The sequence below is a fragment of the Microtus oregoni genome, unplaced genomic scaffold (genome assembly GCF_018167655.1).
Source record: "Microtus oregoni isolate MIOR12 unplaced genomic scaffold, Mior012 000016F_ref0000370, whole genome shotgun sequence".
Lineage (NCBI taxonomy): Eukaryota > Metazoa > Chordata > Mammalia > Rodentia > Cricetidae > Microtus > Microtus oregoni.
In genome coordinates, this window is record NW_024543075.1 from 15,625,422 (window position 1) to 15,641,711 (window position 16,290).

Consider the following 16,290-nt stretch of genomic DNA (forward strand, 5'->3'; position numbering starts at 1 on the left):
CGCAGACCGCTCATGCCAGAGCCCCTCAGCTCGTGCTTTAGACAGCCATAAGAGCCTCTGAATGTGCAAGCCGTTACATTAACTGCCACAGTATGACATTCTTCAGACATCAAAGATGCATCACCTTGCATAGCATCCAGTCCCAGCCGTCTGGAAACCCAGAGGGAAGTGAGGGAACGCTCTCAGCTTTGAAAAGAACAAGCTGGCCAGGAGCTGTATTCAGCCGGAGAAAGATGAACCATTTGCCAGCCTGACAAGCCTCACAGAGGCAGCAGCTCCCTGCTCTTTTCCTGCTCCTCCTCCCAGGTCCTGCCCTGCTGATGCTTCCTCCTGGCCTGCAACCAGACTATGCTGCCACCAAAGACCCCTCAGCACAGAGCTGTGCAGTATGCAACTCTCAGAGGGGTCAGACAACTCCACGACAGTTCTTCCCCCAAGGGAAGCCACAGGACCAATGTCTGCACCAGTATGCCTGCTCACTCAATCCTCCGTGAACTCTGCGAGGGTGGAATTACGTTCAGAACTGGCCCCCTAACCTAGACTGCAAGGTGGTAAGAATCTTGCGCCCAGGACCCATGAGGCAACCTTCCCACACAGGGAGCCCCTAGCTGACAAACTTAGAATGATCTAGAGACAGTGCCTGCTTTGGGCCTCACTGTGAAACCCATCTCGGTGTCTAATAATTTTTGACGTACTGATGGCGAGTACCACGTCTTCTGGGTGGGAGACTTTATTATATTTTACAACATGAACACAGAGGAGGGTGGGTGCTATGGCAAACACCTCAGGTAAAGGAATCACTGGATGAGCAAGCATGCCCACCCCACCATTGCATCTGCCTTCCTGGTGCGTGGGTCTCTCAGAGACTGGCCCCGGTGTCCCGACTTTACAGACTGAAAATGTTGAAGGGAGACATGGGAAGTGGCAGGAACACCATCCACAGAACAGAAGCTGAGGGGACTTTAGAGTAACTAATGAGAATCACATTACAGAAAAGCCTTTCCACTGTGTTATGACATCAGGGTAGAAGAATGAGCCAGGGGCTCAGCGTCCATCTTTCCTAGACACCCATCATACGGGGCCCTCGGTGATCCCCTCCAGAGGCAAGCTGGGCGCACTGTCGTCTGTAGGCATCTCCTCCTTCTTCAGTGAAGTGGGCACTCGGAGGCTGACATACGGTTTGTGGCACGCCGTGTTGGCCAGGGGAGGGTAATGTTGTCTATAGCAAATATAGGCAAAAATGAGGCCAATCACTCCTCCAACAAAGGAATCTAGTGGGAGAGAGGAGGTGGGAAAGACGGTTATTCTTCCTTCATATGAGCAGCCCAGATATCCAGAAAGTTCTTTTCCCACTTGCCCTAGATGATGGGTTGCTTTCAGTCTCTCCACCCCAACCTCCACTCCCCACCCCTGGAAGACCAAAAAAAAAATGCACACTCAAAGTGTAAACTGTGGTAGTATCTCCCAAACTGCCATCATTTCTAGCACTTACATGCTAAAAACCAAGGGCTCAAGACTACTGCAATGGCTCAGCATGGAAAACATTGTTGAAGAGCCTGACGACATAAATTCCAGTCTAACTTTCAAAAAGGTGGGTGAAGAGAAGAGAGTCCACAAAGTCATTCTCTGACTTAGATATGCATCGCCCCACCCCCATGCACACACTTTTTTAAAAATCAAGGACTAGACTCTGTGTCCCTTGCCTGCCCTTTAACTCACGCCTTAGAACTGCAAGAGCTCGGACTGGCATTCAAGACTTTTCAGAGTAGAAGAAGAGGTCCTAGACATCTCTCTCACATCTGAACACCCACAGGGGCTGACATTTAGTTTTCCTAGGCAAGTCTTGCTAGAGTCTTTCAACCTTGCTGGTGAGCTATAAGAGCCCAGCAGGTGTTCTGGTCCGTGCCTTACAGGAAGGGGTTTCTCAGGGATGAAATAACCCCTCAGAGGCATATGGGAATAAATCCTTTAGCAGTCCTTGAGACTTGGCACACTCTTTAGAGCTCTGAACAAAGGAGCTGGATCCCAACAGTGAGCTGCAGGGATCACTGAGAGGAAGGGGTGATGCTGGAGGGAAGATGAAGCAGAATGACTCACCCGTAGGCAAAGACAAACTCCTTTACCAAACAGAGCCTCCAGGAGCTCAGGAGAGACTCCATGAACATGGCCCGCCCATCAGCCCTCAGTGTGTGTGATGCATGCCCAAACGGTCTCTACAGACTATTTCTGCCAAAATATCCTAACACAGTGGGAACCTCCCACAATAAGAGACTTCTGAAACTCATGCCATCGTCACTGCCAGGCTCAGCTGTCATTGTCCACATGCCAGCTATCTTGCTAGGTTACACTAACTTCCTACAGATAGTTGGAAGCACCTCTGTCCCTCCCACCCCCAGCATTCCCATTGAATTCCATTGCTGTGGCAAATCCCACTGCCAAGAGCAATGTAGGGGAGGAAAAGGTTGATCCAGCTTCCAGTTTCAGTCTATCCTCAAGGGAAGCCATGGGAGGAACTTGAGGCAGAAACCATGGAGGAGCATGGGTGGCGCAATCAAAGACCTACGCTTGATAAGCTTTCTTATACAGTCCAGGCTTACGTGCCTCGGGAATTAAGTCACCTAAGGTGGGCTGGGGCCTTCTACATCAATTGACGATCAAGATAGTCTCTGAATATACATGAATACAGGTCAATCTGATCTGGTGAATCCTTTAATTTTAGATGCCCTTTTCAGGTGACTCTAGGCTGTATCAAGTGGACAGATAAAACTGACCAAGGACACGGAAGGCTGGAACACTGTTACCTGACTCTGTAGTCTGTGCTGGTCCAGGGGCCATGTAAACCTTTACAGGTCTATTCATGGATAACCTCGTGACTTTTTGAGGTCTCAGCCTTCACAATGTAACAGGCCTGTGGGATAAAGGCTATGTCCACTCTGGGTCAAACAAGGAATAACTGTTTCCACACTTCTTAGGACATCAGGCACCCTGTAGCCTCCTCAACTAAAGTCAAGCTACTTGCCTGTTGCTTCCTGTCAGGCCATACTGAGTTGTTGTCAAAGCCTTGGGCCTTTCCAGACAATGAACTGCTCAGTGAGTAGCTGCGTGTGCAATACCAGTCATTGCTGGTCTTGTTAGATGTATTAGGCTCTACCTGAGCTATCAGAATAATTTGAAAGATTTCTCCTCTTAAGTGTATTCAGTGCATGAATGTACATGTGTGCATGGGTACACATGCACACCATGGCTACTGTGTATCTGAAGACAACTTTTAGGAGTTCTGTTCTTGCCTTCCACCCCGTGGGATCTGAGGATCAAAGCCACCATGCTTGTCAGCAAATCCCTTACCTACTGAGCAAATGCCATGGCCCTAACAGAATTTTTAGTGGGCACAAAGTTTTGTATGTCACTATCCTCCATAGAACCAACAACTACGACTGTCAAAATTGACAGTAGGCTAATAGGCAAGCACAATCTCCTTGAACAAATAAATTTAGCGATTTTGTACACATAATTTTATTGATCTACAATAGTAAAATAGAAAAAAAGAAGTATAGGTAAGAGTGCTTTCCATGTTAGGGCATGGATGTCAGGGGCATGCAGCCCATTGTCCAGCTGCTGCTCTAATGGCCAGAATCTAGAGTCCGGACACAGCGGCTGCTGATCCTCCTTCATGTGCGAATAGATGGAGCTGTGCTTCTGCTCAGTGGACCTGCCACTGCTCTCACAAACCAAGAAGGCCCGGCGTCAACCAGAGTTGCTCACATAGCTGTCAAGTACTCCAGTCATGTTCCCTTCACTCACAGTCTTTCTGCCTGTACCTGCTTATTTCTTGGTTACATACATGTAGTTTCCATCCCGGGCTCAAAAGGATCCTTCTTGCTCCCTCTCCTGCTTCAACACCTACCTCGTTATCCTTCCACAACGAAGCCCGGGTATACACGCTGGCAACCCCTCCTCACTCCTGTGTGACTAATTCCAGTGGTAAATGATGGTGAACTTTGCAACTGTGGATGGCTAACACTAGATTTAGAACTCTATGGGGACAAGGGTTGAGTGTCTTGTTGGTACTGACTCCCTCAACACTTGGCCAACATCTTGCTGCTCACAGCAGAATTAAGATTGTTGAGGGAGGTGAATGCACAGGAGGTCAAAGGTGAGATTTGATGTCTGCCCTGTGTATCCTTAAGTGAGTCCCCCGTCCTTGTCCTCTGTCATCCTGATGGTTATATCTGAGTATGGGGAAAGCACATGGTCATGAAGAGGTTTTCCTGTTTAAGAGTGATCCGACATAAAGGCCAGGAACACATAGAGTATCTGCTTGGCCCTGAGGAACAGCCATCAAGATGGGAGGTGATGATCTGACAGACACTGGTAGAATTAGGAGACCATGGGCTTCAGGAAGTAGCCCATCCTCATCGATCCTCAGGGCCCAGTAGGTTCACCTGGGACATGGCAACACAGCCACCATCTACTCATACCCCAAACAAAGAATGCCCTTGTGGTGAGCTCTCTGTTTAAGACACTACAAGCCCATGCCAGGGTGAATCACTTCACCTCCCTGAGTCTTGGCTTCTGTCTCTCTCAGATGGAGATGAGGTCTCAAAATTCTCCTCATTGACCATGACAACAATTTCTCGCTACTATTATTAAAGTCGATAATACAGGGCATGTCACAAAAGGACCTAAAGGCAGCTGTTCTCATCCTGTTCCTCTCACATCTTACTCCAGGAACTTACGGAAATTTTTTGATTCTCCTTCATCTTTCTTCCCACACAGGAAGCCAAGAGTCGAGAATGGTAACCTCAGGAACATGGCCATGTTTTTGTATCATTTCATTTTACTTTTAAATGCAGTATCCTTTTAACAAAAGATTAATTAATTGTGTGTGTGTGTGTGTGTGTGTGTGTATAAAACTTAGAGGAAAACTTGAAGGAGTTGTTTCTTTCCTCCCACCATGGGTGTCCTAGAGAAATAAACTTAAGTAGCAACCCTGACTTCAGGTGCCTTTACCCACTGAGCCATCTCACCAGCCCTTTAGAGAATTTTAAATGAATCACCCAAGAACCTATAAAGCAGTGTATTTACTATGAATTCTTGAATGGGTCTTCAAGGCACAGTTAGCTTCATAGATTGAAACATCAGCTCAAACGAAGAGCTTCTTCATGTAATCTATGGATACCAGTCCATAAAACACATTACAGCCTTTTTCTAGTTCAAGGTTTTTTGAGCTGCACTCTTATATCATTTTATTTTCTTGTCCGAGCTCAGGGTGTTACTTTTATAACCATCTAAAATAAACCACAAAACCTGACCTGCATTTGAGCCACTGACTATCAAACGGACCAAAGAGCTAAATCTGCAAATGATACCACCTGGCTTCTCCGTGGCTCAGTATTTCAAGAGGAGGGTCATTGACTGAAGACACCTAAAATTTCCAAGTATATGCTTCCTGGGCTCATTGATGTAGCAACGGGCAAGGAAATGGTGATGCCAGACCAACCTATTTCCCGTTTGGTAGAACCAATGAAATGCTAAGAGGCGTGGGAAGTAAAAGGGACAAGACAGAGTCTTATCCAAGCCACTTTCAAGCAGTTATCACGGTGGTGTGTATTACCAAGATGTAAACAAGAAATAACTTGCTTTATGAGGGAGCTTGACATCAAGGGTTCAAGCAGGCTACTGCTGTTTTAATCAATCCACACACATCCCATTGACAGATATCAGGCAAGGGGCATGTGGGTCCTCATTGAGAGAAAACCCATTCGGGATTGACTTCACCCCAAGAATGGTAGCAATGTTCCTGAAAGACTCAAATTAAGAAATAATGGATCTCTGTGTCCCTGACATCCAAATGCTGCTGTCTCCTTATTTAGCCCTGCTGTCAGTCTTTCAACACACGTGTTTATTGTGTGTGTGTGTGTGTCAGGTGTTAGGCATTGGAGTTAGACTTCACACCTCAGGCTAAAAGAAGCATAGGCAACCCTGCTACCCAGAGTTTACAGCTCCAAGGGACAAGAGAGACACTATGTAATGACGGCTAACAGTGAGTTGCAGCAGTGATTAAGTACCATGAATGACAAGTGTGGGGGACTGAGAGCTGGCCTGGGGTAACCTAGAGCACACGGTTGGGCTGAGGGTATGACTGAGACATTAGGAAGGGAAAACAGAGGATAAAAAGGTGCCTGCAGGTTTTTAGGAAGGAAAGAAATGCATAAAGATGCCAAGAAAGGAAGAAAAGGGCTTGTCAGACTGAGATATTGATGGTAGGATCACCTAATATAAAGGATATAGGACATAAGGCTACCAATCAGGTTGGGTGAAGAATATTTCTTACATTCTTATACAGCTCTGATGAGCCCTCAGCATGGATCACAGCTCCACTTTCCTCTGGGGCAAAATTTGTGCAGCTCGCAGCCTTTTCTCTTCCATCCTGTTTAGTACCCCACTTCCAAGTCTGTTTGCCTACTACTAGATGGCGTCTAGGATCCTAAACAGTTTGCTCATGTGCACTGCCTCAGAGTTCAGTTTCTATTCTGCAAGTGTTTGGTAAAACAGATACACTGAACATCACCTACAGGATACACCAAACTGTCAACACCACTAGCCACAAAAGGCCATGCATTCCATGCCTCCTAAAACAGTCAAACCCAGGGACAGATAGTTGATCAGTGTTGCTAGGAGCAGGGGATGCTGACTGCTATAGTAGAATTATGGTGGCTGCACTATTCTGAATATGCAGATAAAACCCACTGCACTGTGCACTTCCAAGGGGAGAGCTTTACCATGCCAAATTAGAGCTCAATGAAGCCTTTCTTTACAGAAACAGAGGGAGGAAACCAACACTAGATGGTTTTCAATGGGACCAGAAACTGTGACTTAGAATCCAGCAACCAGAGAATAAATATTTGCCTTTAAGATGGGCAAAAGCTCATCCTCATCTTCTGAGGTCAAAGGACAGGAAATGACTTCACTAGGTCTTCCACAACCAACATGCCAAGCTATGTTCACCTGCTCCAATTAAACAGCAACATGAACAAGGGCTTCCTATTTGTGTTGGCAGGTCTCCAGGAAGAGCACATTCATTCCTGTCACCATGGCAACATTCAACATCATTGAGTTCACTTGACTTAGGACTTTGTATGTCTTGGGCTTTATGACCCAAGACACTCAAGCAGAATTTAACTCCGGAAAACTCAACAATTAAGTGAGATATATTTGTTTGTTTGTTCTTTTTATCTTTCCAGTGATTCTCTTTCTAGTGAGATTTCTGCTTTTGTGATGTAGTTTCTAGAAAGGAATTTATATAACACCAACATACCTAGTACACTGGAGGCTAGAGGCATGGAGGCCATACTGCCTTACTGAGCCCAAAAGCACAAGGAGGCATGACTGAATGAATATTTAAAATGCAAATTTAATTTTTTTACTTTTAAAAGGAAAAGGAAAGAACTGACAGAAAATGTGGCTTATTACATTAAAATTAGTTGGATGTGCTCAGAAAAACTCAGAGCATCTGTGTCACCTGTCACATCCCAGAAATACCAGTTTCTGATGCAAAGCCTCTTAGATAAGCCAAGGGAGTGATGGAAGCCAGCCAAGCAGGCCAACATGAAGTCCCACAAGGATACTTGGAGTCTAGCATTCTAGCATCCTCTGTAGAGGGAACTGTTTCTTGCACAGACGGTGTCAGCTACTCAGCTACTGCTTGGAATATTGTTCTACAAGGTAAAGCAAGCTAAGTTCATGATGCTCCAGCTACGTAGACAAACATAAAACCCTCTCCTTGTGGTGGGAAGGGCAGTGAAGGGGGAGAACTGTGGAGTGGTCTCATTCTTTTGAAGTCCACAATTACTGGACCCAACAGCAACTGCCCGGTGTCATCTGGGCTCCTACATACGTCCTGCTTGTCTTTCTTTCTCTGTTAGGATATTACAGAGAGCCAATGCTCACACACTGTGTCCCATGATATCTGTGCTCCTGCATATGTCTTGCTTGTCTTTCTTTCTCTGTTGGAATGTTACAGAGAGTCAGTCAATGCTTCACACACTGCTGAGCATTTTCTTCAGGCTCTAGGTAGCTTTCCCCATTGCTGTAATGCAGATTGGCTGAGGATGTTACCAGTGCAAAGAATGTGACCAGTAAGAGAGGAACACGTTTTAAGCCATGTGCATGTTTGTAATGTCAGTACTCAGGAGGTTGAGGCAGAAGGATCGTGAGTTTGAGGCTATCCTGGGCTATAAGACGAGTGAGTTCTAGGGTAACCTGAGCTCATCATGAGGCTGACTCAAAAAGGCAAAACGCAAAACAAAGGAACCAAAGAGTCAAAAATCATCCACTTATTTAGCATGTATTTATTGAGTTGACCTATGTCCTTTTAAAATTTCTGTCAAATTCCCAATCCCTTATAACACAGTGAGACATTACTAGAAAACTTGTTCTTAAGGTTTTGAATTCACTGTGAAACCAAAGATGACCTCGAACTTCTGATCTTCTTCCCATTGCTTCTTGAATGTTGGGATGACAGGGGTGTGCCACCACCATGGGGCCCTGGAGACAGAACCCTGACCCCATGTCTGGTAGATTATCACTCTATAAGTAGCTATATCTACAGCAGAAGAAAAACCATTTGGGTTCTTTCTAGCTGATGAGACCATTGGGCTGGACCCTAGCCCCATATGACTGGTATCCTTATAAAGATGGCGGTTAGGGCAGATAAAGACAGAGGAAGTGACGTGAAGAGATGCAGGGAGCATGCCATGGGGGACAGCAGCAGAGCCTGAAACTCTGTTTCCACAAGCCAAGGCACGTCTTAGGTTGAGAAAATGGAGTGTCAAGAAAGAGTCCTTCTTCAGGTTTCCAGGAGCATTGTCCTGGCGGTCTCTTGTCCAGCCTTCAGAATTGGAGCACATTATACAGTAAGACAACGTACTGCTAACCTTCTAAACCCCTGCTGTTTAGACGTTTGTTCTCGAAAGTCTAGGGAGCTCCATCAGAAGATAGCATGAGCCACGCAAACATCCCGCCTATGCTGGGGGAGCCAGTCAGTGACACAATTCTGCTCAGCTACGTATAATTTGTAGTTGCCTTCACATAACTGTCACAGAAATGGTTTATCTACATAAGGCCTATATAGAATCTACAAAAGCCTTCCTCCCCTGCCTTGTTCTAGCGAATAGAAAGAGACAATTGTCACCATGCACTAAATTAGTTGTTAGAAGGTAGCAAATGAGTCAGGGTAGCCGGGCGGTGGTGGCGCACGCCATTAATCCCAGCACTCAGGAGGCAGAGGCAGGCGGATCTCTGTGAGTTCAAGGCCAGCCTGGTCTAGAAGAGCTAGTTCCAGGACAAAAAAGCAATGGAGAAACCCTGTCTCGAAAATAATAATAATAAAAAAGAGTCAGGGTAGAGGGCAGGATATGAAGGCTGTGATAAAAGTGAAATGATACTGTCAAGTCCATCCCAGTGTGATGTGTGGACCATGGCTAGGAGGGCAAAAGATTACTGTATGCCCACATTAAGGGGGAAAGGATTGCAGGCACATGAAGAAGCCAGTGCAAGGGCCAGGTGGTGAGATAAGCCTGGAGTGTTTGTGAAACAGTAAGAAGCCACAGGCCTGAAGGATGGGATTCTGTAGGTTACTGCAGGGTATAGGCTCTGATGTTGAAGGAACAGAGAGCATCTAGACAAAGCCATGGTCCTAAAGGCTCACTGGCCGCAGCGAAGGGACATGGATGAAGACTAGCCAGGAGCAATGGACCAGCATGGGGAGAGGGATCAAACTCTAGTAATAGCTTGAACACTGAAGTTCCCAGGAAACCACAGGAAGCTGAGGAGAGAAAAATTCCTTGAGTAAAGGGAAGCAAGGTGTCCATGGAACTCGGGAGTAAGCAACATCTTTCCTCGGGGAAACTGGGCAATGGGCCAGCCAAGTACGGAAAGATGCAAAAGGCCCGGCGGAGGAAGACTCCCATGGGCCACGTTCTGCCTGTCTGGTGGGCTCTATATGGATGGAGGGGTGCCATGGTGCTTCAGACTGCTACTAACTCTCCTGAGCACCATGGGCATCTGGACCCTGAGGTTCCTAAACAGCATGGAACCTTGGGAATTCAGCCATGTCACACAGGTAGCTAATGGAGAGAAGATGCATTCACTTGGAACGGAGCACAGTAAAGGGAGAGCCGCAGGGCCTTATTCCGTTTAGCCCAGAGCTGGAAGGTTTCTGGTGGGAACAACCATATGGTCCTAAGAATCCCCTTTCAAGTCCCTTCATTTAGCAAATCAAAGGATTGCTTCTTCTCTCCCTCCCAATCTCTCTGTGTGTGCCCATGCACGTGCCTGTGTGTGTGTGTGTATATACGTGTGTATGTATGTGTCTATGCCCATCATGTGCCTGCGTGTGCCTGTGCCTGAGCTTGCATGAGTGCTAATACACCCCAGGATGAAACAAAGTACATGTTCATACCCGTCCTAGCTATGGTTCTTCCTTGGCCAGGAACCACAGAATACACGAGAGAGAAGAGGCAGAAGCTTAGGGCATGCTGTGTCCTTCTCTGCATGGGTCTTCCCCAGCATAGGGATTCTACAAACTTTGGAGTTCAAATGCTTTGTGTTCATGGTTAAGCACAAAGGTGAGCCTTGCTGCCAGGCATGGGGCTCTGCACTGGCACCACCTGCAAGTCTCTCTGGCTTCCCAATGACCTGGACGCCAACCTAGCACAAAGTCAAATGGAGCACCTGCCACAGAGAGTTTTAGTATCAATCCAACCAGCTCTTTTTCTGGGGAAGTTTCACTAAATATTTTACATGTAGTCCCATCTATGCCTAGGCCCCTATAGTCCCCTCATTCAGTAAAAAAAGCAGACTTGTATCTTTAGAGTGGACTAAGGAGGTTGAAATAACAGAAAACAATCATCATAACTAACAGAGCAAGCCATGTGAGATTATGGGATATTGATTAGCTATGAATATGTAATGAAGTAGTCAGTTGTATTTCTGTATCTGATATTGCTTAAATCACACTGAAATGGAGTCATAAAATCTCATAATAGTGATGCTGTTAACTCACATTAATAATGATAAGGGTTTGGGCTTTGCTGATGTCTATGGGATTCTGCATGGATTCCACCTTGATTGACGGTTCCCACCTACGGTCACTGGGCAGCTCAGTTCACCACAGAGAAACAAGCAATCTGTCTCAATCAAGCCTCCCACCTCCAACATCCACCCACACTGCAATCAAAGGCCTCGCTGCTATGTGTTTGCCAAGCCCAAAACCTCAGAGGCCACCTCCATTTCTCCCCACACAAGTGAGCACTGAATAAATACAATCTCTCATTCTTTCCTCATGATTATATTACTGAGCCACAGAGAGAAAGGCAGCAAGCCAGGCCAGGGTCAGAGAGGGTTGAAGAGGTGCATACCTCACATCTTATGCCATCAGTATAAGATCATGCAAAGATGAAGGGGGGGGCATCAATTTTCCTCAATTCTGAGACTCTTTAAATTTTGGGGCAGGGACTCATATATCTCAGGATGAGCATGAACTCATTGTGTAGTCCAGGATGACCTTGAACCTCAAGTCATCCTGCCTCCTCCTCGCTAGTGCTGGAATCAGAAGTGTACAATCTATGTAGTGCTGGGAATGGAGCCCAGTACTTCATGCAGTAGGCAAGTGTTCTAGCAATGAGTGACATCTCTAGCCCCTTGACGTTCTTCACTGCTTCCCCAATCCAAAATGGTCAGGTCAGGGTGGCAACTCTGTATCAGTGGCTTTTGATCCGATCATATTGGGAAAATACACCTGACACCAGGGCAGTTGTTTAGGAAACCCTACACATCCTCAGTAACAGTGAGCAAGGCAACAGAGAAACTGGTTGGCACAATTGGGTTCATTATTACGTTCAGTCTATGACATGACTCTGTGAAATATTCAGATATTCTCATTCTATGGTCAAAGAAGAAATTGGAGTTCCTTGAGAAACAGGAGACACAATTCACACAAGGCTGTTTGGTCCATACTGTTCTTGCAGGGGGATGTCCTAAGCCCATTGGCAACAAACATGGTAGGAAAACATGGCTAGAGCCAGCGTCGCGTGAAGACGTGCCTCTGTTGCTGTTGGTGCAGGACTCTCTTCCTCCCTCCTTCTTGTAATATGGCTTTCAGGACACCAAGCACTTCACTCAACTCAGTGAGAAGCAGGGAGAGCTGCAGTTACAGCTCTGTGGTCCTTTCCTTACCTCCTCCATCCAGGGGCATGGGGTGATGATGCATCCCCTCTGTAAACTGCTCCAGCATCTCTTCCCCACACCCTGCACCTTCTAACTCCAAAATGCCATTTCAGGTACATGACTTCCAAGACATGAGCTCCAGGAGGGCTGAGAGTAGACCAGAAGCTGGGAGGGAGCAGGAGAAACTGTCTCCTTACTGTAGGTGACTTTCAGAAGCGACCAGAAAGGTCATGCCCCTTTGTCAGACTCCTGGACACCACATCACACTGCATCCTACTCCCAGATGCCCATTCAGGACTGATGGGATAGGGGGAGACTGGTCAAGGTGGTCTGAGGATGCCATTTGGGGAAGCCACACCATAGACGCTTCTGTCCCTGGAAGCCACAACAACTATGGCTGTCGGGATGTCACCTCTGTGTCTGTTTCCTGTCTATTATGGCAGGTGGCGATTCTCTTTCAGGACACTGTGAGTTGCAGTTTACTGACAGAGACATGGTTGGGTCAGTCACATTCCCAAAACAAACCCCTCACTTGCTTACAATTTAAGTTTTAATGAATATCCTAGGGCTGACAAATAAAAGCAAGCTTCACCCATGCCTTGAGACAGAGGCAAGCCTCACCCCTGCTTTGTGATTGAAGTCTTGCCTTGATACAGAGTAAGGCTCAGGTCAGTCTTGCAATAGAGGCAAGCCTTGCCCTGGCCTTGTGATAGAGACAAGCCTCACTACAACTGTGTCAAATGCTAAGTCTCACCCCAACCTGGAGACAGAGGGAAATCTCACCCCAGCCTTGCAATAGAGGTAAGCCTTATGCCAGCCTTGTGGCGGCTACTAAAATTATTGGTGAAGTTGGAACCCTGGACTGGACATACCCTTTGGCACTGCCTCTGTGGTGAGAAATACGCCCTTGGGGACTGGATTTACAATGGAGAAGGAGCCAAAAACAACTTGGCAGTGAGTCTAGAGACCAATCAAGCAGAGAAATCACATTTGGGCTGGAGGCCAGGGTGACCACACTGAAGACCTGATATCCTGGCAGGACTTGAGCTAAGTCTTCTTGAGAACAAACAAGAAGAAAAAGCTCAGCAGGGCCAAGATGAATGCCAGGACACACTTAAAGAGGCCAGGGTCTTTTATGACCACAACTAGTCCAGCTTCTGACAGTAGGGACTCAGCTCTTCCCAGCTCAGTGACTGTCCAACACCCATCCCTGGAGGAAGAAGGGGGCCGCTCTGAGGACTTATCAGGGACTCACCTTGCCAGTGATGCTTGTAGTCACACATGCGCGATAGGGCAATCATCATGGCACAGTACAAGGGCAAGATGGCAGCACAAAGCCGCCAGCTCTTCCCCCGCCCACTCTCCGTGAAGCAGTGCAGCTTGCCAGCCAGGTAGAATGTTGTGAAACCGAGGCCCGAGAAGGCAACTGCCGGAGAGAAAAAGCAGATGTCACCCTAGCAGGTGTGAGTAGCAAGAACTTGGCAGCCTTCCTGTCTGCCATCTTCATGCCCCAGGGTCAAGGTCAAAGCCAAGAGGAACCAGGCACCATGTAGCCAAATCTGTTCTGCCACAATCACTCTAGAATAAACTTTCAACCATGAGAATGGCCCTTCAGGCCTGCATGTGGCCAGAGTTAACTTTGTGTCATCATTCTCTCTCTCTCTCTCTCTCTCTCTCTCTCTCTCTCTCTCTTTCTCTCTCTCTGGCTCATCCATTCAACAAAGGTTTAATGACTACGGTGATTCAATGGGTCTTTGTTGTCAACGAGACACATCTGGAAAACGAAACCTCAGTTAAGAAACTGCCTTCACAATTGCAGTGGGTTTTTGATCCTACTGCACGTACTGGCTTTGTGGGAGCCTAGGCAGTTTGAATGCTCACCTTACGAGACCTGGATAGAGGTGGGCAGTCCTTGGGCTTCCCACAGGTCAGGGAACCCTGATTGCTCTTCGAGCAGATGAGGGGGGGGGACTTGATCGGGGGAGGGGGAGGGAAATGGGAAGCAGTTGTGGGGACGAGGCAGAAATCCTTAATAAATAAATAAATTTAAAAAAAAAAAAGAAACTGCCTTCAGCAGATGTCTATAGGGCAGCTTCTTGATTGCTAACTGAGGTGGGAGGACTCAGCCCACTGTGGGCAGAATCATCCCTAGACATGAGAGCCTGGGCTATTTAAGCAAGCTAGCTGAACATGGGCAAGCAGAAAATCAGGGTCTTGCTTTAAGTTCCTCCCTTGGCTTTCCTCAGTAATGGCCTGTAAGCTGTAAGGTGAGATAAACCTTTTATTTTCCAAGTGGCTTTTAGTTTTCAGTGATTTATCACAGCACAGAAAAGCTGGCTAGAACAGCTGCCTGATATATGCTAGGCAGACACATGCTAAATGAGGGAAGGGAAAGATGCCCAGGACATATCTCTGCTCTCACAGGGTATGTGCTTTGAAAGAACATGGTCCCCAAAGGGAGAGGCACTATTAGGAGGTGTGGCTTTGCTGGAGACGGTGTGGCTTTGTTGGAGGAAGTGTGTCACTGTGGGCATGGGATCTAAAGGCTCTTTTGCTCAAGCTTCCCTCAGTGTGACACTGAGAGAGGCCATTTTCTGCTGCCTTCTGATCAAGAAGTAGCCAGCACCATGTCTGCCCACATACTGCCATGCTCCCCGCCACCCCAATTAAATGTTTTCCTTGTAAGAGTTGCTGTGGTCATGGTGTCTCTGAACCAAGCAATAGAAATCCAAACCAAGACACAGGGCTTTGGGGCTGTTGGAAGGGCATGGGCATTCTGAGAGATTATTTAAAAATGTATTACATTCAATAAGAAAGAGTGTACCCAAAATATTCAATAAAAACTGCTTAGATTAGAAGGGTTGGGACAAGAGGAACCTGAAATGATCCCTGGCTTTTGACAGAGACAGAACATGCATTGGCAGCATTTGCTAGGGTGACATCAGCAAATGCCCGGAGGAGTCAGCTTGATGGAGAGGACAGTCGTGCCAAGCACCTTGAATTCTTCTTAAAATATAAATTATTGTATTTTAGACATGCAAAGACTTAAAACCATAGAGTTTGGATCTAGTACAGACAACCCCCCAAGCTTTCATTCATTCGTTTATGCCAATCTGGATCTGGAAGACACTTTATTCAGTGAAATAAGTGTGCCCAACAAAGACGGCTCTCGCTTTGTTTCCGCTGCTACAACGAATACCCCGAAAGAGGAAACCTAAGGAAGAAAGGGTTTATTTACTTATAATTCCAGGCTACAAGTCCATTACTGTGGGGAAGTCAAGGCAGGAAAGCAAAGCATCAGATGTATAGCCCAAAGTGGAGAGAATTAAATGCATGGAACCTTCCTTGTTTGTTCTCAGCTAGCTTTCTCCTCTCTTATAGTGTTAGAATGCCCCCTGCGTAGGGAATGGTGCTGCCCACAATGAGTTGGATCTTCCTCCATAAGTTACCAGTTAAGATAACCTCCCACATACCAACCCTTTCTGTATAATTCCTCATTAAGAATCTCTTTTCTAGTGATTTCAGATGGCATCAAATCAGCAGTGAAAAATAGTAAACACCAGGAAAAACACCATGCTCTTTTACTCATGCGGGAGCTAAAATTTTGACTTCATAGCGGAGAGTAAGACAGTGGTCTGGGATGAGCAGTTGGAACAGAGAGCATTTGGGTGGAAGGCACCAAGCTTAGTAGGAAGACTTAGTGCCAATGCTCTATAGCACAGCAGGGTGACTACAGCCTGACATCTGTTGTGCATTTGAAGATTAAGCAGAAGTATCCAAAGGCCCCTACACAAAATGGTCAGTGTTTGAGGAGGTGAAAATGCTAATTACCCTGACTGGATCATCCGGCATGGTTTACAAGTATTAAACTCGCATACTCCACCCTATAAACAGGTACAAGTATTGTGAATATTAAAATTTTTAAAAAAGACTTCATGTTGGAAAAAAAATGTTGCAGTTGTAACTCAGTGAGATTTAAGGTTGGTCTCTGAGGGCTTAGAGCAATGGTGTTCAACCCTGGCTACATAGTTTCCATCAGTAGACAGGAAACTTAAAAACTGC

At 46.5% G+C, this 16,290-nt stretch overlaps 1 protein-coding gene across 1 annotated transcript in view; it reads right to left on the bottom strand.

Moving 5' to 3' along the window:
- Window positions 1-728: 728 nt before the first annotated feature.
- The window catches only part of Plpp4 (phospholipid phosphatase 4), a 128,584-nt gene continuing 113,022 nt past the window's right edge, over window positions 729-16,290 (bottom strand). Inside the window, exons 6-7 of the mRNA XM_041666746.1 lie at window positions 13,484-13,654; window positions 729-1,271 (exon numbers count right to left, since the gene is read on the bottom strand). Coding sequence (XP_041522680.1) covers window positions 1,072-1,271; window positions 13,484-13,654 — 371 coding nt within the window. The 3' untranslated portion in view covers window positions 729-1,071. The remainder of the gene's footprint in view (window positions 1,272-13,483; window positions 13,655-16,290) is intronic.